This window comes from Gopherus flavomarginatus, chromosome 5 (genome assembly GCF_025201925.1).
Source record: "Gopherus flavomarginatus isolate rGopFla2 chromosome 5, rGopFla2.mat.asm, whole genome shotgun sequence".
NCBI lineage: Eukaryota > Metazoa > Chordata > Testudines > Testudinidae > Gopherus > Gopherus flavomarginatus.
This window is the reverse complement of record NC_066621.1, coordinates 61096545-61123560: the sequence shown is the minus strand read 5'-3', so window position 1 is coordinate 61123560 and position 27016 is coordinate 61096545. Positions and strand designations below refer to the sequence as shown.

At 37.4% G+C, this 27016-nt stretch overlaps 1 protein-coding gene across 1 annotated transcript in view; it reads right to left on the bottom strand.

The window, feature by feature from the left end:
* Positions 1–1318: 1318 nt before the first annotated feature.
* Positions 1319–27016, bottom strand: part of CTR9 (CTR9 homolog, Paf1/RNA polymerase II complex component) — a 28733-nt gene continuing 3035 nt past the window's right edge. The window contains exons 3-25 of the mRNA XM_050955025.1: positions 25867–26106; positions 25139–25256; positions 23508–23597; positions 20391–20539; positions 17897–18004; positions 17271–17378; positions 16891–17127; positions 15723–15812; positions 15474–15602; positions 15168–15351; positions 14614–14702; positions 14159–14344; positions 13904–13991; positions 13498–13646; positions 10589–10705; positions 10286–10431; positions 7000–7071; positions 5327–5462; positions 4810–4950; positions 4265–4419; positions 3831–3927; positions 3339–3451; positions 1319–2544 (exon numbers count right to left, since the gene is read on the bottom strand). Of these exons, the coding sequence (XP_050810982.1) occupies positions 2100–2544; positions 3339–3451; positions 3831–3927; positions 4265–4419; positions 4810–4950; positions 5327–5462; positions 7000–7071; positions 10286–10431; positions 10589–10705; positions 13498–13646; positions 13904–13991; positions 14159–14344; positions 14614–14702; positions 15168–15351; positions 15474–15602; positions 15723–15812; positions 16891–17127; positions 17271–17378; positions 17897–18004; positions 20391–20539; positions 23508–23597; positions 25139–25256; positions 25867–26106 (3387 nt within the window). The 3' untranslated portion in view covers positions 1319–2099. The remainder of the gene's footprint in view (positions 2545–3338; positions 3452–3830; positions 3928–4264; positions 4420–4809; positions 4951–5326; positions 5463–6999; positions 7072–10285; positions 10432–10588; positions 10706–13497; positions 13647–13903; positions 13992–14158; positions 14345–14613; positions 14703–15167; positions 15352–15473; positions 15603–15722; positions 15813–16890; positions 17128–17270; positions 17379–17896; positions 18005–20390; positions 20540–23507; positions 23598–25138; positions 25257–25866; positions 26107–27016) is intronic.

Here is a 27016-nt window from a genome sequence, read left to right as displayed (position 1 = left end):
TGCCAGAGGAGCATAAACTGCCTATCACAGTCTTCAGAGCTTTTAGATATCCTAGGCTCAAGCCCTGGAGAGCTCTGAAGATAGGGGCCAAGACCTTAAACTTGATTTGAGATTCTATGGGAAGCCAATATACAGTGTAGAGGACAGGTCTGATGTGTTTGCAGTAACCTGTATTGCTGAGGAGAAATGCTGCAGCATTCTGTATTAGATGGAGTTTCCCCAAGTGATGAAGAATTTATACCCAGATATACTGCATTGCTGTAATCCAGGTGAGAGATGACGAAGGCATGAATAACTGAGACCAGGGTCTTAGTCCACCAGACTAAGTTGGTAGAATGTTACTTGGTGATGCTATGTGAGAGCTCAGCATCGGTGAAGAATGCATGCGTACTCCAACACTATGGACCGAATTGACCAATCGTGAGCGTCCATCTTCAACCAAGACTGCACTGTGTCTACAACCTCTTCCAAATACTATCCAAATACTGTCCTCTGCCCACCAGCGTCACCCTTGTCCTGCCCAAGTTCTGCTTCTTCCAGTTGCTTTTCATCCAAAAACTGCTCTCATCCAACCACTGGGCCATCTTGGTGGGAGTGGTATTGTTGTATGTGGTGAAGGATAGGTACTGCAGTGTATTATCTGCAAATTGCTGGCACCTGAGTCAGTGTCAATGACCAGTTCACCTAGTGGTTACATGTAGATGTTGAAAAGGACCAGAGAGAACTGATCCTTGTGGAACAACGTAAATGAGGAGTCTAGTGTGGAGGTGCAGTTTCCCATCACTACTTGTTTGGTACATCCATCCAGAAAGGACTCAAACCATTTCAGTACATTACCCTGGACCCAGCACTTCTCTCAGGCGATATAGTCTAATATTATGAAGTTCTATACAATATACTTTGAGTGAGTGCCCATTTTGAGTAGGCCTTTAATACATGGTGAGGTTAGGGAATCAAATTGGTTTCCTTTTCCAAAGGATAGCTCAGCTCTCAAGTTTGGCAAACATTGCCACAACAACTAGAGTAGCAGATTGAAAAGTCTGCTTTTAGTGTCTACATACAATTTGGTTTGTACATGGTACAGACAATACTAGATGGAGCGTTTTTAAAACTCTTGAACGTGGGGGCCATCTATTAGAAATTAAAAATGACTTTAAATATCTGATTGCTGGCAAACTTAACTACATCTGAACTTCAAGATTTTCTGCTGCCACCATCATAATAGACTGCAGTGTGTTTGTTTCAATACTGATGGGTTTGGCAGATAGGCGTTTTTTTTTTAAAAAAAGAATGAAGTAAAATAGATCACTCCAAAACAGATGGTAGTAACTACTTTTTATTATTGCAACATTGGCAGATCTTTTCACTCTACCAAATAAGAATACGGAAAGTTTTCTACATCTTTATTTTTCACCTGTCAACTTAATATATTTGCATATTATCTACATATATGTAATGTTATTTCATAAACTTTTGTTTAAACCTGCATCTTTGTTGCTTTTTATTTATTTTTTTAAATTGGTATATCAGGAAAACAAGCAGGCACAAGAAGGAAAACTTTCAAAACTTAGGAGTTGCATCACAGTAAACTTATCCTCTAACAGAAAGCAAAAAAAAAAAAAAAAACCCCATTGATCTCTATTCAGAATGACACAAAGAAATAAATACCCAAAGTTCTTTGCACCATTCAATAAGATCTCATGAAGATTGACCTGTACCTATTTTGCATGTGGAAACATGGAACAAATACACCACAGTTTTAACCAACTCTTTGAACTTGGTGTTTTTGTTCTGCAGCGTTTACATACACCCCACCCTCATTGTGTGAGTTTATTACCACACACTGTACAGCATCTGTGATCTTCAGCTATGTTAGCTTCAATGTAAAAATACACCATATACACCAACACAAACAGCCATTAATGCCTAGTCATGTACAGCTTGATAGAAAAAAAATCATATGAAGCAAGTTTCACAACGGTTTTACTAAAACATTAAGCTTTCTTTAAATCAGTTTTCAAATATAAAAATTGGATTTTCCTCCTTATAACTGAAGTATATTTAAAAAACAATTTTTAAAAAATGGCTGTAATTTAAATCTAATCGCTATCATCTGATCCACCTTCTGATCCATGTTCAGACCCCTCAATGTTGGATGCCTCTGGTTCAGATTCATTGCCAGACTCTCTGCCAGAGCCCTCGTTGTCAGATCCTCTATCAGAATCTCTGTCTGAATCACCACTGTGAGAAGCTGGACGAGAGTCATTCTCTGACCCACCGGAGTGACTTCTTCCCGACTGTACAGAGTGGCTTCTCCCAGATTGCACAGACTCATTGTCAGACTGTTCTGAATCTGACCGTCTCTTCTTTCTGACTGACCTGTCACTGTCAGAATCCTCATCAGATGGATGAGCACTGGACCTCCGTGGACTACCTACCTCACTACCAGACTTGTTTCTGTTATCTGAATCACTGTCCGACATGATGTGTTTATTGCGCTGCTGTTCAGCGTCATCAGAATCACTGTTGCTGTTCCTGGCGTTTCTGTTTTAAAAAAAAAGCAGTATAATCAATTATTAAAGCCGCAAGCATTGCCTTACTATGATCAAGCGAGAATCCTGGATTTCACAGAGATGTTGACACTCCCACTGAGAAGGGAGAAAAGAAAAGGACACTCAAATAATTCAGAGAGGAAGATGGTATCTTGTATCATAGTGAAGTACTCACTATCTTCCCAAGTGCAGTGATTCCTAGTTTAGCTATGAAAAAGGGCATTTGGCAAATCTGTGTGGATCACCAAGGAAATATGGTAGAGAATGAAAGGTGAAACACAAAGAACACATTTAGACTAACATGATAGTCCTGACTTGCTGAGATTGGAACCCTCCACTTCTCTGACATCACTGAAGCAGCAATACCAAAGGAGACACGAGCATATGCTTTGACTGAGAATGTTTTTCAGACCTCAAAAGTACACACTTTTTGAGCACAGTATTTCAAAGTAATGACTGTTGAATTTTTGTCTGTTTAACAATAATTAGTTTGTTAATTTGAGGAGTGTCAACCCTATAGTTATGTGAATTTAGATTTGGGACTAATATATACTTAGTTTTATTTTAATCATCATCTTCAAGCATGGGTTTGCAACCTCAGGGACTGGATGTCAAGGGGTCACGATCTGCCCTTTACATATTGCTTATTTAGAGAATGGTGTCAGTTAACTAGGAAGGGTTGTCCCAATATGGCAAAGGTTGAAAGCCAATCTCAGAGCTTTTTCCAATCAGGTAAAAGTCAGCATTTGACTTTCAAAATGTACAAAAATCAATAAAGATTCATACCCATCATCAGCAATTTTGAGTTTATCCTCATCAGAAGAATCTTCACTAGACGAAATTATGGCTTTTGATTTGATCTTTCCCTTCATTGAAGGAGGCAGACGTTCTGGCTTTGCCTGTATGGGGAAAAAATGTGAAGTAATATTGCTTGTTCACTGGAGTAAAACGGATATCAATAACTGAGAGCTTAAAAGTACAGCTGTTCTAACATAACAGATAGCTGTTAGAAATAAGTCTAGTTTTCTACATCGATTTATAAATCTGGTCACAATTTATGTTCTGATTTCAAAATGGAAGAGGAGAGCTTCAGAAGCATCCCTGTAGCTACTGCTATATTAGGAGACATAAAATAAGGGGAAAGTATGATGCATGTTTGCCGCAGGAAGTATTTTCCATACTTCCCTCTACAGCAAATGTCACTTTACTGAATGCAGTCACACTGTAATCTTCCAAATGTGAACAGGCACTATCAAGGCATTACACTTTTAAACTTACAGCCTTTTTCCTCTCTGCTTTGGGTAGACGTCGTTTTTTAGGTCTTGGGCCATTTTCGTTTTCTTCATCATCAGTTCCATCATCTCCTTTCTGGGGTCTTAAAACACAAAAATCAAGTCAGAATTAATATTTAATTCCTGCATAAACAGTGTATTATTTCCAACAGTGTCAAAGTATCAATATGTTAACCTGACATTTCTTGTATTATAGGAATATGAACAGTTAGCATTTTGCTAACATTTACGTTTTATAACTGATGTGTATGGCCATTTACAACTGGGAACTTTCTTTTTTAAACAAAGTTGTAAGGGGGAGGGGAAAGCAAATCTACTTGGTCTTATTCTAACACCATCTGCAGGCACTTGTGTAAAGCATACTCTAAACCGATACTACAGAGTTACAAAAAGAATCAAAAAAGGTTTAAACTTAGTTACCTCCTCCTCTTTTTCTTCTTCCTCTCTCCATCTTCTTCTTCTCCATCTTGTTCACTACCACTGCCTTTCCTCCTCTTTTTCTTTCTAGACACAGGCAGATCTTCATCACTCTCATCATTGACAAACTCATCAAATTCTCCTCCTTTTCTGGAACGCTGCAATAAATTAAAAACCCATGCCATACCCGATTATTTGTAATCTGGTAACCAATCAACATATGGAGACTATAAGACTTTTCACAGTAATGCCCCAACTGTCCCATTATCTGTACAGACTTAGCACTAAGAAGCTGGTTCTTAAGATGAATATTAGAATATACAATTCCACTCACTGCTGCTATTTGTTGGATAAAATATTCATTTTTGGTACTGTACTCTTGGAGCAATATATAAAATTTACCTTCCATCTCAAAGGTGTCTGCATGTCATTCATGAGCACTCTATAATGCCCCACTAAATGTCAGGTGCTGATTAATTCCTGTCTTAATTCTTGTCACAGAGTAACTCTACATTATAAAAAAGTGTGGAAAAAACTCCATTCTGTACCCTTCCGCCACCACGTTTCTTCTCCTTCGATCCTTCTACTTCTCCAGTGAACATCAAAATATTCTTGGTCTTCTCCACATACTGGGCTCTTTGTTCCAGAAGTTTCTTCTGTTCTTCTTTCTCTCTGAGGCGTTTTTCTTCCTGAACGAATCAGAACAAACTGATCATTACCAGGACCCTGCACTGGAGGCATGGAGAAGCAGCTACTGCTAGTGTAGTTCATAGATCACAGTGACTATGGATAGCTTGGGGTGGGAGAGGGAGGGGTGAATTCTGTTCTCCCAAACACCACTTTCACCCTTTCTTCCCCAAAGCCCAAATGAACAGGCTCCATAGAGGAAACAATTTCACCCCTTTTTACATATCCCTAAATTTTCAACCCCCTCTTTAAGTGCTTACATTAAAAAATTCACCTTGAATATTACTCCCCGAACAGTTTCTAGGTATCAACACAGAGCTATGGTGGAAAGCATACCCATTTAAAACACATACACACAGTACTACAGGGAATATAAACCTGTTCTTTAAGCAGTTTTTGGCGGAGCAACTCCTTTTCTTGCTCTTGCTTGGCACGCAGTTCTCTCTCTTCTTCATCCTGCTTGCGTGCACGAGCCACATGATACTGAGCTTGACTCAGTAAATCAGAGCACTGCCTATAACATTCAATGTTTCCAATTAAAGGAAAGGAAGTTTCTAGGCACATCCTACATGCTAGAAAAAGAAACAGTTATAAAAAGAACACACATCACAATACTAAAGTTGTCCATACCACTGAACAAAATACAAGCCATTTGAAGTAACGTAACAACTAAGTGTTTAAATAATTCTATATACAATATAGATTTTTCCTTTTAAAATCCATTATAGTGGTATGACTTTTACTTCAGTTTATTCATTCATCTTCTGAGACATATGGATTTTCTAGTTAGCTTTTTTAATTTAAGCCTGAGGAACATGTTTCCTCACAGAATGCTACTCAAAGCTGTCTTGTTTGCTAAAAAGTTGAGCTACTTCAGTAAGAAAAAAATCCTTAATATAAAGAGGAAGAGTCTTGAACTCATCTGCGCAGCTCCACAAATACCCCTTACAAAAGCACCTTGTATTTAAACAGCTGTAATTAACCTAATCCAAAAATATATTGAGAAATTAAGATTGTATGTTAAGGGCCCAGATTTTTTAAACTGATTTAGGACTAAATCTCGGTCAAAGTGATTTAAGCATATTAGAGCCTAAATTCCATCAACTGTCAATGGGATTTAGGCACTCAGGTGCCCTAAATCACATTTGAATATGAGATTTAGGCTCCTAACTAAATCAGACATGGCAATGCTGAGTGCAGCCCTGTCTAAATGCCTTTAAAAATCTGGGCCTAAGTGCTCAAACATCAGGAAATGAAGTAGTAAGGGCTCTCAGTTCAACCCCCTTGTAAACTAGTGTTCATTGTGAAGTGACCTTTAATATTATGTTGACAAATAGTTTCTCAAATACAATGCAAAATATTTTTCTGCCCACAATTTTAGACATACCTATAACTTCTATTTGGTACTGTGGTCTGCACACGACAATCTGTGAAAGGCCTGAATTTGTAAGATGTGCAATGAATAAAGCCAAGTTTTGTCATTCAGTGTGCATCTTAGATATCTGTTTACTGCACACCTAAGCTAGATGGGCTCATATGCACAGTACTATATTATTTAACTTGGAGCACTGGTAAAAACAGCTAAGAAGCTGCATCCAAAGTACTGCGATTGCATGAACTCATTTTGAAGGCCTAACAACTTTTCAAATAACTGGTTTCACCAGCACTCAAAATGACTTCTCAGTGAAAGGTAGTTAGCTGCCAGATTTCATCATCTTCTGATCCCAAGCCCCATTTAAAAAAAAAGTCAAAGAAAGGGGAAAATATTTGCCATTTAAAAAACCCCACAACTCATTTTCACAATGTTTTGCTCAAGCTTCTCAAGCTTATAAACAAATATTCCACCAGAGGGCAGACACCAGGCCTGGAGAGTTCTAACCTCTCAGCAGTAAATTTTGGAAGATTATGAGCAACTGAAAAAAGGAAATTCTAATGGAAATGGTCACAGAGCCTTATCTATAGTTATCACTATTCCCCCATGATGATAAACTGACAACTGAGTTTAGTTCTGGAAAATACTGTTTTAATCACAAAAAAGGAATAATTTTTACCTGGCTTCAGTAGCAGCAAGAGCCAAATCAAATCTCATTTTATCTCCTACTTTACTTAAATAACTGAAGTATCTGGAGGGAAAATGAAAAACAAAAGCAGATTGAAATAGTGACATTTCATCTTCTATTCCCTGTTTTGTTTTACTTAAACACTCACCTAAACCAAAAGGGAACATGTCACTGCAAAATTTCATAACACTACTAATGTGATACGCTGACTTCTATATCTGTACACTGTGCATGGGCATTCTAGTACAACAGAAAGCTACTATATTGAAATTTAAGTCTGATATCCCTAAAAAACACTCTTAAAATGATCACTACAATTATTATTGCTCTTTTCCACCTTTAATCCAAAAAATTCATAAAACACTTTATAGGCTTTGTGTAGGGACTGATTCACTCAGTGAGTAGGAATGTTTAAAGTGGAACATGGCAGTCTTCTAATGCTGCTGACACTATCAAACTGTTTACAACAAGTATGAAAAAAAGAAACTTCAGCCAATTGAAACTGCTGGGAAAATGTAGGTAAACAGAAATTTGGCTGTGATAACTCAGGTGAACACCCTAACTATTGCAAAAAAAATATGAGATAGCATCTTTTCAGCACAGCTGGCTTGGTTCTATTCTATTTTAAAGTACTCAAACAGAACTACATCTAACAATCAAGTCTTAGACCTTTTTAAATTTAAAAATTAATTCTTAGAACTCCCATTAATAAAAGGCCAAACACAAATTCTCTATTTGCTTCTATACTGGAGGCAGGCCTAGTTTCTAGACACAGATGTGTCAGGTAGTTCCTATGTACTGTAATTCTCACACAGAAAGAAACTGAAGTCTCAGAAATAGAGATCTCTGTTGGAGACAGGCTTGAAAATAATCTCTCCCCCCTTACAGATTCCCTCAGCTTTCCCAGGAATCTCAGTATCGGCTTCTTCTGCACCTGGCTAACCAGTCCTGCTACCCTGCCATTTGTAGCCTCTGCTGATGACATCAACAAGAAGGAGTCTTTAAAACCTGCTCTGCTGGCTCCTGACTAAATGTGTTGTTGGACTAGTCACACTTATCTGTTTTTCATTCTACTGCAGACTGTGGTGACCACTGAAACTGCAATGAGAAAGGGAGGAAATAGAAAATATATATTTTTTCCTGCTAGATCTCTGCCCTGGCCCAATTTACATGTTCTCAACAGAAGCACAGTTCTCAGAAGACGTAGGAACGCAAATGAGTGAGGACAGAGCTACAGACCTTTAGAGGTTTTGAGGTCTATAGGTATAGCTTCTGGAAGGTATGCAATAAAGAAAGATTTCCCAACCCCATCCAAGATAACTTCTCAATCTGCAAGCAAGGATTTGTCTAGGTTTACTTGGTTTTGCCTCAGCACTGAGGGCTGGGCTTCATGATTTAGGAGTCCCTTCCAGCCCTACCTTTCTATGATTGAGAGGATTTCTATATTAGAACTTTTTTTCTGTGCTAGCATTCTACTGCAAAGGAAAAATAAACACTTTTTTTTCCATAAGACACACAAGATTCAGATTCCACCCTCAGGTTTATCCTGACAGACATGTCATGAAATGTGCTGGAAGTCTGAATTCCCCCAGATTGGGGCATCAACTCCACTTAAAAAAAAAGAAAATCTGGCTAATTTATGGGTAATCTTAGAAGGACCGTAATACTTTAGTGAGTACAACCAAGCAGAACAATTTAAATTCCACACCAATTCTGATAATTCAGTCATGTAATGCAAGCCATTTTCCTCAAGAGAAGAGATTACAGACTTTTTTTTTTTTTTTACAGGATTTCTAAATGGAAATTTGACTGGATTTTTGTATTACAGCATGCAATACAATTTTGAAGTGATTGCTTGTGTAAATAAGTTTTTTACTTTTCATTTGTGAGCAAAATAATTAGAAGCCTTTATCCTGATGAAGTGTTTTGGTCAATACTAGGAGCAAGATATTTCTGGGCATGAATGAGGAAATAGGGCAAAATGGCTCAAAGTAAGTTCCTGCTATAATAGAAGTTTGAAAAGAAACATCCACTAGGCAACTTTGCCTTGCATTTCAGAGTTGTGCTTAAGTATATAAAGCAAGTGACAGCACAGACTGTTTGGAAGTATATCAGAATCCCTCATGCCGATATGACTGGCTGATCTTCCTCTAGTTGGTCTGACTGAGCAAATTCAATGGAAATTGATTAGTAACTATGAATGAGATCAGAATTAGAGATGTCCAGTGGCAAAGTGAAGCCAGGACTAGTAAAAAAAAAAAAAAAGGTACTCAATTTGTAACATTGGTTGATACCTGTAAACAAATTGCTATCTACATAAATGTCTCACTTCTGTAACTGAACAAGTCACTTTGATAGGTATACAGCTTAAAAGTGAAGAAACATTGCGGTTTGTTCAAACAAACAAAAAAGTAACAAAAAGTTTGCCTGCCACCCAGTGTTTTGGAATTTAAGGTAAACTGCTCCTTGAGATCTGTGACTGGAGTAGGTTGGCAGGAAACCAGGATATAAAACAAATGACTTCATCCAAGATTTTACAACCAGAATCTGCACTGGGAAAGTGGGCAGGAAGAAAAGAAAGCTGAGGAAGGCCAGCATTAGTTACCAAGGAACAGAATTAAGCCTTAATTCCTATGGCATGTTCAACTGATTATGCTCACAAGTGCTGACAGTTTGATTAATCTAATTACACACAGTTCTCTTTATTAAAAAAAAATACAGTTTGTAAGATAACTCATGAAGTCTGATTAATTAAGAGATTTTGAACAAGTTCATGAAATGGTTCCAAAGCTGGTAGTTTTGTTTTGTTTTGTTATTTTCACAATTTCTGCTTTGGTTGCAAATTTTAACCAAAATTATTTATTTTCAGTTAATGAATAGTGGTTTGTGATAGATTTCCCCGCCTACTTCAATTGTGATCTTCTCCCACCAGAATGAACTACATAAGGTGGAGACATAAAACAAAAACAGAACTTCTTTGGAGATTAACTCATTAGCGTATCAGGATTTATGACATCAAAATTGGATTTGGAGCAAAGATTGGCAGAGCATTTTCAACTAGGAATGTAGAGAGAGATGTAACTTTTTTTTTTTTTTTAAACACAAGATTTTTACAGAAGACACTTTCACTCGTATCAAAATTGGAATTTAAGATACACACTGAGTATTTTCTAGAATAAAGTATTTTCTTTAATAACATAGTTAAGTAAAACATACTATAGCAATTTAAAAAAAGGTATAAAAACTTTTTTTTTTTTTTTTTACTGCATATTGTTACCTGTGGGCTAACTCCAGTTCTTTCACAGCATTTAGTACTTCCTTCAGGTTACTTTTTTCATCTTTCAAGACAGAGGTGGCTAGTCTCTGTAGCACTAGAGCCACATTAAACATAAGGACTGTATCACTGGGAGCTACATGTCTAGCCTGTGAATGAAATGCACATCTTTTAAATCGCAGAAAGTTATCAATGACATATGGATGGTAAGCAATTAAATGTACATTAATAACCCAATGATATGAAACATCATGCATTAAAAAATAAAATTACTTTAAAAACTGCAATATACATACATATTTTTACCTTCAGCAAAGTCTGTTTGCATTCCTGTAATTTGCCACATTTGAAGAGTGCTCGGGCCAAGTACAGCAATACTTCAGTATTCTGATGCTTATAGAACTTTCTGAGGCAGTTTTCATACTGAAATGGAGAGATCAATTTACTAAAAAAAAGAGATAGTGGCATTTTAAAGAACTCTTGTAGCGCTTTTGTATTGCAGACAATTCCAAGTAACTTGGGTTCTATTCATGAAAGAGATTTATTTCATTATTATTATTTTTTAAATTACATCATACTGCGTGGCTCTCTTCCACTTTGTTTACTGTATACCATTTTGAGTTCCCAGTTATTGTAAAAATTTGTAGGTCCCTCAGGACTCCTGCAAGTCCTTAGCTTAATACAATAGGATCCTACACATTTTGGAACGGACAACATTGTAAGCATGTACCATTCATTTACAGCAGTGGTTGCCTGGGGGTACAATGAGGTCTTCCGGGTGTACATCAACTCATATAGATATTTGCCTGGTTTTACAACAGGCTACATAAAAAGCACTAGCGATGTCAGTACTAACTAAAATTTCATACAGTGACTTGTTTTATACTGCTCTATATACTATATGCTGAAATGTAAGTACAGTATTTATATTCCAATAATTTTATTATATGGTAAAAATGAAAAAGTAAACAATTTCCAGTAATAGTGTGCTGTGACACTTTTGTATTTTTATGTCTGATTTTGTAAGCAAGTAGTTTTTAAGTGAGGTAAAACTTAGGGTAGGCAAGACAAATCAGAATCCTGAAAGGGTACAATAGTCTGGAAAGGTTGAGAATCACTGATTTACAGTAACCAGAGTAAGGGTACAAATTGTGTAAGAAAAAGAATTGTTGTAATAAGCATGTTCATTTAAGTTACGAAATTTGACATTCCCATTTTCTCTGTCTCTATTCATGTATATGTATTGCTACCATAACCTGAAATATACTTGATGTACCTCTTTCACCCTCCTGCCCCTTCACTATAATTTGTGATGAAAAAGAACAATCAGTTTTAATAAATGCTTATCAAGTTAGTTCTATCCAGCTAATTTAATATTCTTTGGCACAGTAACTTATCTAAGTGTTGCTGAAGTGTAATGCAGGTACAATCAGCCTACAACTGGGCTTCATGCTGCATTTAGGGTTTTATTCTCTGTTTCCCCTGGTCATTATCACCCTTTCTTGATCCAGTGGCAGGCCGTCATGTAACATGCCATTTCTCTTTTTCCCCTGCACACAAAAGTTATGCAGTTTTTCCTTGCTGTTTTTTTTATTTAAAAGCCTTGCATCATTTCTGATCATTTGCGGGAAAACCATTTGATTTGAACTTCTTCACTTTTGAACACTGGAGTAGAAAGCGTCTCAATCTCTATTAAATTGGCAGGAAGCACTACCCTCTGGGGTTGGACAGTGCTTTGTTTCTCAATTTCCACCTGTAGTTTATGGCCAAGGATTCTATATTCAGTGAGAAAGCTACCTTGGCTTTGCATATTTTCTGTAGAGAGTCAGCTACTGCAATAATTTTGTGGCTGTAGTAGGCTAAGTTGTTATATTTGATTTGCTCTTCCATAGACACCAATACTGGTGCTCTCTTAACGTGTTGTGCATTTTTAGTTCTGGGTGGAATTGTTTGTGTTGGCAAGACCACAGAGTGATAATGCACTTCTATTTGGATACGATCTTTTGATCTCCCTGTGCTTTGCAATGGAGGAACTCTGCTGTGCTGCTCTTAAGTTTAGCGTTCTTTTCTGCATGTTAGAAGGATACAGGTAAGTGACCCCCCCAGTTTGTCCCTGGAGTTCTAGTGCTCATAGAATACCTGCAAAAATGTTGAGGTAAAGATTCTATTAAGATTTTTGTCCCAAACAATACAATTGTCTGTTACAATAGGCTTGTGACTTCACTTTCATATAGTATAATTTGACTCCTACTGCTATCAAATAGTTTTATCGGTAGTTTCAATGGAGGAGTGTATCTAGTAGGTTTTTTTATGGCATATTAACTATGAAACCATATGGCATCGCTGTATCTCGTAATACTTTTATAGCCATTCTGAAGCTCCTGGGTGTGTTTATTCTAATACCCACGTACACACAATTTAAGGAGAGTTCTATTTCCATGTCTCTAATAATGTTTTTGTTTGTTCGGAGCTTGTCTCCAAAATATCATTCAGTTGAGTTTTGCTTGTTTTTGTTATTTTAAGTTTGACTTGTAGGGCACATGTTTTACAGTAGCAGTTTTCTAGCAGATGGATGTTTCTTTGGAAACAATTTTGTTTAGGCCATAGTTTACTAGATCCCCAGTATACAAAAGGCATTTTCTCTCAATTATTTAGTATGACTCTTGAGTTTGTGGATTCGGCCAAAATAGTTGGTAGGATCAACTGTGTGTGTGTTGAAAGGGCAATGAAGTTATAAACGTTTTCCTAGTAGTTTTGAAAGTGTGTCACATACACATAAGCAGTCACTCTGGGCCATGATTACAAAACTTTGTCATGAAGGAAAGACAGCAAACTGTACTTCTCTACTTCAGTTAGGTTCTCTTATAAATGACATAAAAGTGACTATGTTGACTGAACTACACACAATCAAAAATGCCTCCGAGTAGACCAAAACTCTAATCTATTTATATCTTAACTCTACTTAGGACAGTATAGAAAAGATAAATGTACAAGTTGATACATCCTTTGTTACTCTTGTCCACAGTTGGCAGTTCACTTCTAAATCTAGACATAAAATAGAAGTCCTTTTAGCTGCCAGGTTATTTTGAATAGGATCATAATTTGTTAAAACAGAATATTATTCAGAATAGCTGAAGCTGCCAGCAACGACCTCTAGCTATTCCTTTGCTACCTCATTCCAATATTTTAAATGGTTCAATGGTTATAGAGGTTACCATCTGCACAGCACTGATGTACTGCTTCTGTTCTACGTAGATGTGTGCCAAATTCAGCCACACATCACTGATATCTGCTGTTGCCTCTCTCACTTGGGCAAAAACATCACGAGCCTCACGGAAATATCCTTTGTGTGCCAATACAGCTCCTAAAGGGAAAGTTAAATGTACAGTGTAAGCTTCCAGGTTTAAATACTATCAAAGTTACCAGAATGATGTTAACAGAGAATTGAGACAATTAACTGCATGATATAGCAAGACATTCCTCCAGAGATCAGTTATGTATAGCCCCTGCAAAAAAACAAAAATGATGCTTGAAATGCTCTACAGATTATATAGTAAAAGAGCTAAATCCAAGAACCACCACTAGTAAATTACTAAAGGGAATTTAAGTGTAATAAATCACCTATGCCATTAGCAGCATACAAATTCTTTGGATCATTTCTAAGTACTTGCTTGTAGATTGCTAGTGCACGATCTTGATGACGCTTTTCCTACAAACATGAGTAAGAAAAAGATTAATCAATCATTCATCTGTTTGGTGACACAGTGCACCTAATATTTTACAACTGATGAACTTCCCATACAACATAAAATACTTGCGCCAGGGAGGTCAAAGGTTAATGGCATACCAATGCACTTCAACCGGTGTGAAATTTACCTTCTCTCTATCCCTGGTGGGCTGATGCAAAGTTTGCAACCAGACATTACCAAGAGCCAGCATGGAGTAAGTGTCATTTTGCGTGGATGGTTGTTTCAATATCCTTTCAAATTTCTTCTGTCCTGGACCCCACTCTTGTTTAGCCAAGTGAAGATTACCAATTAAAGACCAAGCATCCGGATGATCCTGAAACAAATTCCATCGGAAGTAACTTAAGGACTGCTTTCACTTATTTGGGTTAGACATCTAAATACAAGCCTTAATCCTTGTATTATTACACATGTATTATATGGAAATAAATTACATTTTTATGTACAGAAAACAGAGCAGAGGAAGTTAACTAGAAGAAAGGACTACTTTGGAGAACTTACATATATTCATAAAAAGAGACAGTAATCCAGTGAATCTAATTTGAAATTTTAGTTCTAAATTAAACATTTAAGAGTCTCACTCACCTGATTTATTTGAAGTGCTTCTTTAAACCAATCAGAAGCCTCATAAAAATTGCCTTTATCTCTAGCCATAGCTCCTAAGCGCAAATAGCCTAAAAACAGAAAATGACTTTACATAATCAGCTCGAATAGAATAAATTAGGTCAGGCATGAATTTCACAAACTATTTTTTTTCCTGATACATTTAGGATATCAAGCACCTAAAGACATTCTATATTTTTATTTCTACATATGGACACACATTACATATGATTTTTATTTAAATGCTGGAAAATATCTTTTGTTGGAAAGCTTATTCTATCTCTGACTATATCTTTTGTAAGTGTTAATAGTTAAAATTTGAACACACTCTAATTTGACTTATGAGCTATTCACTGAATAGAAGAAAGAAAAATTTAAAAAAAAAGGATACATCAGTTACACAAGACAATTGCTCAGCCTCCTGAAGTCTGTTATAAAACAAAAATCTCACAATACAAAGGGGCAAATGAGGGCCTCAATACAAAAATCTTTCAGTTTGAAGAGGATTGTTGAACCAAAATAGAAGAATTTCTTACAGTCAACATAGTTAGGATGTTCTCTTAAAATGTTTTTATATAGCTTTTCTGCTTCATGGAATTCACACATTGCCTCATATAATCTGGCAAGATTATAGGATGTTGTTACTGAGATAGCATTGTAGTAATGCTCATCATGTTCAGCTTCTGCCTTAGCACGATCCAGAGATGCCAAAAAGTATTTCTAAGGACAAAATAAAAAGAGAGGGGAACAGAATGCTTGGATGATTAAATAATTTAAAAACTCAGACTTTGGATAATTTCTTAAAATTAGGTTATTTAAAAAGTAGTAATGTGGTTTAGTACCTTTGCTTCACCTAGGTTTCCAAGCCTAAAATGGAGAGCACCCACATTATTCAAAATCTCTGGTGGCACATCAGCCTGCACTTTCTCCTGAAGGATGCGTGTTGCCGTTCCATAGGCTGAAAGGGCACCCTGTGCAATTGTAAGATTGAAGAGGTGGGAAGGAAATAGCAGGATGAGTTCTATGTATCACTTTGTAACTTAAATCAAGTGTACACGTTACACAATGTTTCCATTTTACAGCATTAATACCTGTATGTCAGTCTGCTCAAGGATTTGCGCTAGTTCAATCCACGCTTCTACGTCATCTGGATACTGTTCTGTGACTTTCTTCAAGTGACCCTGAGAAAATCCAAACATTACTTATGCATGCAAAAGTTTAATATAAACTGTCAAAAAATGCACCAGAGTTGGTTTTTCAACGTGTTTAGGCTTGAAAGCAGTATATTTCTCTTCTGTAAAGATATAAAACCTCAAATGTATGCATATGACTGAGCATGTTAGGCAACGAAGCCAACCTAGTTCATCACTTAACTCAACACTATGTATTTTCCACCCTTCCCGCCCCCGACATTTAGTAAGACATGGGGAAAGCCCTCAGGGTTCTAAATATTCAGAAGGAATATAAACTTCTTCAAAACTACCACATTCCAATAATTGAGAAATTAGCAGACTGATTTGCCATGAAACTTATTTTCAGTTCAGTCCCAATGTCATGCTTGTCTGTTTTCATTAAAGCTCAGCTCTGGGAAATGTCTGTGTTCCCTACCAAAAACATAGTATGTCATGATAGAAAGATATTATATACTGTTAAATTACCGATCAGTAAACCAAACCATGTTAACATACTGCCATTCAAAACTTGAGGGAAAAGCAGTGCTGACTAAATGCAAAGAAAATCAGTAGGAAAAGATCTAAGCATCAGAAAGATAAACAGACTTAAATTTAAAAAAATGTTGTATTAGTATGTGACAGTGTCCTTTCAGAATGTTAAACTGGGAGGACAAGAATATTCCCAGATATTTGATCTTCAAGTTGTCATTTACAGGCAAATCACCTTTTTTGTGCAGAGGAAAACGTGTGTTTTTCCATAAGCAACAGAAAACAGAATGGTTTTGTTAGCTTTAGTTAACAGGTCTCCTAGTGTGGTCCCACTTCTGTTCAGATGACATTACCTCCTTTGCAGTTAATAACATCTGCCATTTGGAAAAGTGATTGACTTACTAAAACTATCACACACCCAGTTCTATTTTCACAGCAAAGTAAACCTGATTTTTAGTGATACCATAACTCATATTTTCAGGGACAAATTTTTCCCTTGGATGCATGAATGAGGCATCAGCTGGAGTGACATACATTCAAGGTCATCAAACAGGTAACACTGAGATCCAAAGTTCAGCAAATAAATATCTGAACATACTTTTGCAATATCTCGTTTGTCTTGGTCTTCTGAAGCAGCATAAAGAGATCCAAGGATTTTCATAGTCTCATAATTGTTAGGATAGGCTTTCAAAACTTTTTCAAAGCACTGTGATGCATTCTCCTTGTCCCCCCGATAAATGTACATTTGACCCAATCCAAAAAACGGTAATACAAAAGAGGATGAGGCAAACTGTGTGGCTTGGTAATAGTATTGGAAAGCTTGATCATAATCTTCCTAATTTAAAAGAAACAAGAAAACAAAGAAGATGAATTATTTTCTTAGTGTTCTGTTTAGTTTTTTTTAAAATGTTGAATATATTTGAATATTACAATGTTCAAAATGTAATCTAGAAGAGGATTTTTAAAAATTCATTCTACCTGTACGTGAAAAGACCGGGCCAGCTGATAGCAACTCTCTGCCTGCATAGCTTCAACTTCTGTATTATGGAAAGCATGGAGAGCCAAGTGCTGGACTTTACCATAATCCTGAATGATGAAAATAAAACTCAGTTTGAAAAATCCCAACCCATTTATGGTGAAGTTTATACACTTCTGAAACAACAGGCCTGGACTGATTAATGCAGACAAACAAGCAGTAGAATTTGGTAAGTTAACATCAGTAGATTTAGTTTGACAAGTTACTGTTCTTTTCTCTATACCCCAGTTTTAAAAGTAGCAGAAAATAAATGTCTTCAGGAAACATAAGTAGGTTTAAATTAAGAAAAAAGTGTGTGCACTTTCTTGGCAGTCTTGAGAAAAAAGTAATAAGGGATTTAAAAATTGAAACTTTACACTTGTCTAACTATACTAAAAATTTACTCTGACCCTTTGGCCTTATGAAAGTCACACGATGGGTAAAACATTCTTTTAACAGCTGTACTTTAATACCTTTCAAAATGTAGGATTTAAAATGATTTTTGGAAGGCAGAAGCAGTAATGAGTTTGACACTGGAGCTGTTACTGTTTAGAAGGTTATGGAATTTTCCATTCACGTATTTTCTTACCTTTTTGAAGAAGAAGTGATTAGCCAAGTGGTTCAGCACCATTGGGTTACTGGGATCAATTGTGTAAGCTCTAGAAAGGAGTTGAACACCATTTTTGATAGAATCAGCCTAGATGAAATATTGATAGATATTAGCATTATATTTCAACATATTTCCTCAATATAACATCTTCAGAGCTATTCTTCTCACAAGTTCCAGGAACTGTGGCTCAGATGGGTCTTCCCATTGATGGCCAGAAGCAGCATCAGGACAGACAGAGATCCAGCCAAAACCTCTTTACTCCCCCCAGATTCACAACAGAGAGTAACGAGCCCTTTCATGGGTGGGAGAAAGGGGGACAGGACTTCCTGAGGTGGAGGTTTCCCCCTACCTCCTCACAGATCCTCTCATGGCTGGACTTCCTCTACCCACTATGGTACCTTCCCTAACACTCAACTACCTTGTTCCTGTTTACTCCCCCAGCCACTCCCAACATTCCCTTTCATCCCCACTCTGGCCACAATTACTAAAAGAGGAAACACCATGTATGCTCATCCTCATCTTGATTGTTTTGCTAATATGTTGTATCCTTGTCCCACCCTATGTGTTTTTATCTCTAATGCGCAAGCTCTGGCCATGTGTTCCTATGCCTTTGTACAGCAACTAGCACACTGGAGCGCCAAACTCAACTAGGGACTTTGAGCACTAGTACACTATAAAATATTAGATAAGCATTTGCTTTTTATAGTCTGCCTTTTACAAAACGAACGTTACATCATTCCCTTCCGAAGGGATCTCTTAATATGCAATAATTTAGTTTTCCTGAATACAGACACAAACTTTATTGTAAGTCAGAACCCATGACAAGTACAGTAACTTGCAAGCTGGCACAAATGTGAAATTGTTACAGGAAAGAAATCTTATCTCTAATTCTATTTTCTGCTCTACCATTGACTCAATGTATAATTTCTGGCAACTCATTTAGCATTTACATCTCAGTTTATCCATCATAAAAACGGTAAAATACCTAACTGAGATTAATTTTCATGAAATGCTTTCCGATGATCAGATGGAAGGTGCAACAGAAGTGAAAGCATTTTAAAGTCCAAAAATATATACGGCCTTTCCAAAGCTATCATAGCAATATCCCTGTGAACTTAGTTTAATGAATCACTTACAATCTCAGGTTTTAGAACTTTGTTTGGTTCTATAATTTGAACAATGTAAATTCTCTCATTTCCATATATGTTTATTTATACTGTAGATAAAGTTAAATGTGCAAGTGCAGGTTTGAAGGGATGCAAAAGGAAAAACCAGACAGGAATAGAATTACTATTTGTATTTTCAATGCACGCTACGTGAGGCTACATCTTAAATTTATATGAAAGCTAGAAACGGTGCAGAAGGTAGTCACATGTTAGTAAGTAGGGTGTCCAATTGAGAGCAAGGCCTGGTCTACACACAAAAAGTTCTATTGGCATAACTATGTTGGCACAGGGTGCAACTTTTACTGATGCTGTTATTTGGGTAAAAGCCCTTGTGTAGATGCACGTATATCACTTTAGCTCATTTTGCTTTGCCAAAATGGAATAACCTGTGCATGCAGTTATACCAGAGTAAAAGTGTATCAACACAGGAGGGTTTTGCCAGTGTGATTAAAGTGACAAACCTTTTACTGTGGACAAGGTCCATGTGACATTTGTGCTCCTGAATCTACAATAGTTACATGCAAACTTCAGACAGATGTTAAGGTATTGGTTTGGACTTATGAAGTCTGAATGGCCTGGGATCAGGCCACCTGAGAGACTGCCTTTCTTACCAAGACACTCTGCTACAACAGCAATCAGTGGAGACACCAACAGTAGATTGCTCCTTGATACAATGGTGAGGGAGCTACTGGTATAGCATTCTCCCTAAAGTATCCTCCTACACCAGACCAATTTTACTTGAGATTTGCAGACTTTCAGAGTATACTAAAGGACTTGTTTTTAATGCCTGGCCTTTAAAGAGGGTAAGGGAAGAATGCAGCAGTGGCCAATGTGTTGCATTGTTATTTGTATTTAGAGGTGCTGCTTATTGAAGGTGGTGAACTAATTAAGTTCCAGAATTAAGGACACATTTCAAACAATTAGCAATGTACTCAGACTGCGTACATGGGCACAGTTTACTATTCTATGTTAATAAATAAATATAGATACGTACATACACACACCCCCACATATATATTTAACACACCACTACAATTTTGAATTCATATCACTTAGTGTACATTTCACTTCTTAGAGCCGCTTGCATTTAATAAGCGCAGGAGAGATTAGCATTATTTACTTTGCACTCTTCATAACTATTCAGAATTGCAATACCATCAACATCAGTGATGTTGATTAAAGTGATTCAGGTAATATATAAAATGTAAAAAAAAAAAAAAATGATTTTCAGACTGTTGTGAGGCTCACTGTTTAACTAGAAACCCAATACAGCACTTCACATTCTCCTCATCCCAGCTCACACCTACCTCTTTGTTATTGAGTTCTAGAACAGCCAATCCAACCAAAGCCCCTACACATTTCGAATTGAGCTCCAGAGCCCTGCTGAATGCCAGACGAGCTTTTTCCAACTTGTTCAGTTTCACGAAGCAATGGCCCATGCCTAATCGAACCTCAGCTAGGAAATAAAAGCAAGTCATTCAGAATGTCAAAAATCAAAACTTTTTACGTGTATGTTTTTTACTCTAAACAGTGAGCTGATACAGGATTGATATCTTTATTATTTGATTCACACTGTATTTAGAGATAGTTATAAACAAGGCCCCGTGCTCAGTAGAAAAGATGACATTAATAGTGTGGTAAGACCCTGGTTTCTACTCTATTCCAATGGAGTAGGCTTCTATTTCTGAAGTAGTTTCAGATAATTTTTTTCATTAAATGAAATATGAAAGATTAGTGCAGTCAGTGTAACATTTATGCTTATTTAATATCACTTTTAATCTATTCCTAATAAGTAAATTTTTATTGTGCTGCAGAATGACATTTAGAAAGAACAGTATTACAGAATTGTGAAGCAGGAAAGCTGGAGGTTTGATCAGCTAGTAAGGGGACAGTTTTGGTACCTCACCAAGGGTATGAGATGGTTTGGGATTGAGGGATAAGCAATTAAGCTAGGTATTTCTTCTAAAATGATTAGAAGTGAAAGAGTTAACAAAGGCTGCTTAAATCATCATCCATTGGTATCAAAGTTCTCACACAGTTCAACATAAAGGGAGGCGTTCACACTACAGACATTGTTTCAGGCTCCCTGCAGACTCAGGAATAAACAGCCACATTTGTTTACAGTCATTGCACATTTAGAAGTTATCCTTGTAAGTAGTAAAAAAGTTTAAGAAAAACATCACTTCAATTTCTGAGCACATCTCTGCAGAAAGAAGTCAATTCTGCAGCTAATCCATAGCTAAAGAATCAAAGATTACATGTGGCTCTAATTATAACTCATGTTTAGGACAGAAAATGGTCAAGAAGCTCCTGTAGGTGTACCCCATCTTTCAGTGTTTTATTACACTTATTCCTCTATTAAAGGAATATGTGACAGCCTCTTCAAGTACTTCTTTAACTTCTAAACACTGCATATATAACTTCTGCTGCCTCTGGTAGTTTCCACAGAATTTCAGTAATAAAAATCCCATACAATACAATACAATGAACGATTAGCTCATCAGATATTTTTGTATCATTTGACACATCTTAGACAAATTTGACACATACATCATTTGTTTTGTTCAGAATTCTGTGACATATCCATTTACCTCTGTCTAACTTCATATTCAAAAACCTTAGAGCTAGTTTCTGTAATCCTTTTTGGACAATAGTCTTGATTCAGACATCCCTTTTGTACTTTCTGCACTTCTTTAATGGCTTTTAAAAAATCTATTGGTCAGAAATGTATGAAATACTATTTTGAACTTGGTCTCCTTAAGGTATGCCTACTCTTTGAACTAGAAGCATAAATCTCAGCTCAAAGAAATATATCTGCACCAGCTCCCTTTAAGCTAGCATACTAAAAATGGGGCAAAGCCACTTTGGTATGAGCCACTAGTCACCCCGAGTACATACTTGTCTGAGATGCTAGGCACATACTCAAGGTGGCTGGCCCTTCCCACTGGCAAAGCTATCCTCCTTTTGATGAGTGCACTATCTCAAATCATAGCCAGAGAAAGTATGGCCAATGCTCAGATATCTACCCTAAACTTATTCATCTGATCCTCACCCAGACCAAATTTTACATTCAACAACAAACACTTCAACCAAACCATGGGAACAGCCACTGGTAGTAGGATGGCTCCTCAATATACCAGCCTCTTCATAGGACACCAAGGAGAAGAATTTCTGGACAAATGCACCATGAAACCAATGATATACTGGAGATACACTGACGATATTTTCATCTTCAGGACAGAGGACCTAGACTTCCTCAGATTTCCACCACAACTTCAATCCTCCCCATCCATCCAAATTCTCTCTAGAATGCTCCCACACCAGCATCAACTTCTTGGACACCACAATCAGCTTCAACAACAGAACACTGCAGACAAAACACACAATAAACCCACAGATCACACCTATCTTCACAGATCCAGCAACCAACCCAAACACACCAAGAAAACTTATCTACAGCCAGGCCCTCGGATTCTCTTCGGAGCATATTCTGTGGTAAGTCTGGGATATACACTTCAACACATTTAAGACTGCCTTCATCAAACAAGGACACTCCATCAGAGAAGTACATCACATCATGTAATAGGCCACCCAAACACCCCAAGAGAACCTGCTTCAATACAGGAAAAAAAATCCTTCTCCAACTGCACATTTCTATTTGTCACTTTCTGCTCCACACTGGAACCCCTATGGGGTATCATAAAATAATCACAACCCATATTAAATGGGGACCACATCCTGAAAAAAAAAAAATCTTTCACAAACCCACTCTTCTGGCCTTCAAACAACTCACTAAACCTCACTATCAGAAGCAAGCTCCTCACAGACCAAAACACATGAACTCAGGGTCTGGGGCCAGACCCTACCATAACAGATGCAAAACCTGTACGCATATTTACATTGCTATGATGACCAACATCTCCCACACACCTTTCAAGATACATGGATCCTACACATACCTATCACAACATGCCTACCTCATGCAGTGCACTAAATGCCCCAATAATGTGTTAACTACCTATGCTAAACAATCTCTTCTGCATTATATTTAGCTGTGACACTGAGTACCTTTCCCTGAAGAAGGGCTCTGCGTAACTCAAAAGCATCTCTCTTTCACCAACAGAAATTGGTCCAATAAAACAAAATTACCTCTCACCCATCTTGTGTCTCTAATATCCCGGGACCAACATGGCTACAACAATACCGCAGACATACTCGTAATCATTTACTCAGTTAGCAGCTATTACAGAGCCAGCAGAAAGCAAATCTGTCCTACAAGAATAAGAATTTCATTTGTGACAGCATGGATTTGAAAAAAGGAATTATAATAAAGCCCATTTTCTAACTGCAGGAATTTTAAGGACATTTTAGGTTTAAACAACTTAGTAAGATTGGTTCAGTAACAAAGATTTTCTGTGCCTTACCTGGACAACCTGGGTTGGTTCGCAGGGCTTTCTTGTAGTAGGCAAGGGCTCCTCTATAATCTTTCTTGTTGAATGAAATGCATGCTTTACCTGTTACAACAAACAAGTTACAGAAGTTGCTATAGGTTTGCTGTTCTGTAAAAGGTTTGACTTTTTCAGTAGTTAATGCTGGAATAAATGGAATTAATGAAGGCTTGGATGCTGTCAGGAACATTCACTTGATTATAACTGCATTGTGCGTCTTGATGCCAATCCTACAAGTGTCAAGTATCTCAGAAAAAGTATCAGAGGGGTAGCCGTGTTAGTTTGGATCTGTAAAAGCAGCAAAGAATCCTGTGGCACCTTATAGACTAACAGACGTTTTGGAGCATGAGCTTTTGTGGGTGAATACCCACTTCTTCAGATGCATCTGAAGAAGTGGGTATTCACCCACGAAAGCTCATGCTCCAAAACGTCTGTTAGTCTATAAGGTGCCACAGGATTCTTTGCTGCTTTTCAGAAAATAAAATTAATAAAGGGCAATAGCAAACATAAAAGTAAGGTTTTAAAATAATTTTTAAATAACTTTCATTTTCCTTTCTTGGTTAGGACGTTTGGATGAAAATTGCCCTAAGCTTCACTCTAGAATACTGACTGAAGGGGTTACTGCTTGCTGACTCTTCACTACTGAAAGTGTCCTGACCACCATAAGTGTCAGCAAGAAAAGACTCATAAGTAAGGTGGACCGTCCAGGTGATCGGCCTCTTTTAGAGTAAAGGGTCTGCCCCACTTGTGCCTCACTCAGCTCTCCTCCCCAAATGTGATTAAATCAGGTAGGTCATGTGACTAAATCAGTCACATCAGTATACATCAGTCACAGGCTTAGGAATAAAAGAGAAGCCTCCAGAGAGCCAAAGAAGGAGAGAGTGAGCAGACAGCTTGAAAGAGGCATACCTGCCTAGCGAAAGCAGAACTGTGCATCTGCCTGTTGGCCCTTCAGCCTACTGACCTTTCACAGACCTGGGGGAAAGGACAGGAGTAAAGAGGCTAGCTCAGAAGTTGAGTGGTACAGCCAGCCTGTATTATCAGCACAGACCCTAGGAGGGCTGTGAGACTCCTGACCTACAGAGAGGTAGCCTATAGGAACACTCATACAGAAGCCTAGAAGGAGGGCTGTAGGAACCCTTAATCAAGGGGAACAAGGACTTGATTTCAGGGGTTAAAAACTAAATTGATACACTATAAGAGACATATTAAACATACATGACCCCTCACAGAGGAATCTCAATTTAAAATATTTTGACCTGGGAGTTGCTTCTCATAAGAGCCAACAAAGGGGGAAGAAGAGGTAGCACATCTGCAGAATCAAGCCGTGTTACAAGGGTGGACATGTACATAACCACACAGGCATTAGCATACAGTTGTTGATAATGCCCCCACCACACCAGCTCTCTTTTCTGCAGGCACTTCCTGAATCCATCTCAGAATCTTAAATGCTTATTACCCCAAGACAGATCTCCCTTCTTTATTGCAAGGCCTACATATGTCTCTACTTACACGAATTTGGACAGACTGTGAACATGCATTTTCTACAAGTCCTAAATGGAGATGGAGAGACTGGGTTTTTGCAGAGATAGTCACAAAATTCTTACCAAGGAGGGCTGGAATATTATTTGGAGACTGGTTGAGCACAAAATGAAACTGTGCGTCAGCCTGGTCCATTTTATCACCCTCCAGCAGACAGAAGCAGGCTCTTCCCAACAAGTGATTCTAGATGAGAAACAGATTTCTAAGATATTATTCTTTGCATTTTTATACAAAATACTAGGATTTTTTATTTGGGTCTCTCTTTAAAAAGTTATAAAAATTAGACTAAAGGAAAGAGTGTTAAGGTACTACTTTAAACCTCATTTTGGCATTTTAGGATGAATTTGATTCTCCTGCATCAACGCCTGTGGCAATACCAATGGTCAGACTGTAGGTTTCCACAATTAATTTCTACAAATCACATGCCATCAAAGTAGGAAGATATATGAGCAAAATGTTTAGGCCAACAAAAAAGGAATACACAGGCATAGTTACATTAAGACGCTTGAGCTAGTACCACTTTTATTCTAGGCAGTGCTATGCAAGTGCCAATTTAATCCAAATGTTTGTGAAATCAGTAGTGTAACACACACTAATGAGGTTATAAGGGCTTGCCCATCATTGGCTACCTTCTCTTTAGGGAACAATAATTAGGTATCTGCTTCCTTTCAAAAAAATGTACTTTGAATCCAGAGTTGGAGTATGGATACTATAACAAAGTTACAAACTAAGTTTTATGACACAGTTTGTATAAATGGACACAATCATAGCTATAAAGAAACCTTTTTTTTACCTGATCATACATGATAATTTTGTCAGCCATAGTATACAGCAGGGTAGCTTGCGTAATGAGCTCCTTCTTGTTGTCTTTATTCTTTTCCTTCCGTGCCTGCTGTACATAGTATGCTGCCAGAGTATCCAAGCATGTCATCTGATCTTTTTCATGGTCTCTATAATCCAAGTTGCCATCTATTCGTGCAGCTTCCAATAGTTTCACAAAATCTTCTGTTTTTCCTTGTTTGTAATATTCCAACTATAAAAGCAAAAAAAAAACATTTTAAATGCTACTTTTCTAACTATTCCACCATGATATTTTTTCCAGTTAATCCACAGATATTCACTTACATACTAATGTAACATGTTTCAATATAGCTCCTTCAGTACTTTTTCTTAGTACAAAAGAGTAATCAATTGAGATGAGCTATGATTAGCAGGAGAAAAAAAAAAACCTTTTTTTAGATTAGGCTCTTCCTGTTGGTATGCATACTTCCACCTTTTCATGTTCTCTATATGTATAAATATCTCCTGTCTGTGTGTTCCATTCTACACATCCGAAGAAGTGAGCTGTAGCTCACGAAAGCTCATGCTGAAATAAATTTGTTAGTCTCTAAGGTGCCAAAAGTACTCCTGTTCTTTTTGCAGATACAGACTAACACGGCTGCTACTCTGACACATACACAAGTACAGCAGTTGTTAGAGCAAGTGCTCTGCTGTCCACAATAATTCATTCATTCATTCATACAAACACACAGAAAATTATTCAAAGATGAAATTGTTGGACAGCGCACAAGTGATCTGCTACTCCTGTCCAAAAGAGCTCTGGGATCCTTAAGTGTTCAACTGGACAACCAGAGACTAAGCAAAACAAAAAAAAAAGTCAGTTTGAAGCCTGCCTGCAATGCAACAAATCTGAGACTGCAGAACCTACTAGTAGTGTACAGTAGTCAGAAGAGGGTGAGCATCCTCATGTAGGACTTCAACCCCACAACCTTCTGGTACAGAAGTGAGCATCCTACCAGTCAGGCTGTAATCATTCCAAATTAATGAATTAATTCCTTCCTTCCTCTCCCTCTCTGAAACAGGTTATACAGTAGGAAGAATACAGTAACCAAACATTCATGTCAGTTACAGCAAGTTAAGGTCTATTAAAATGGAATGTTACT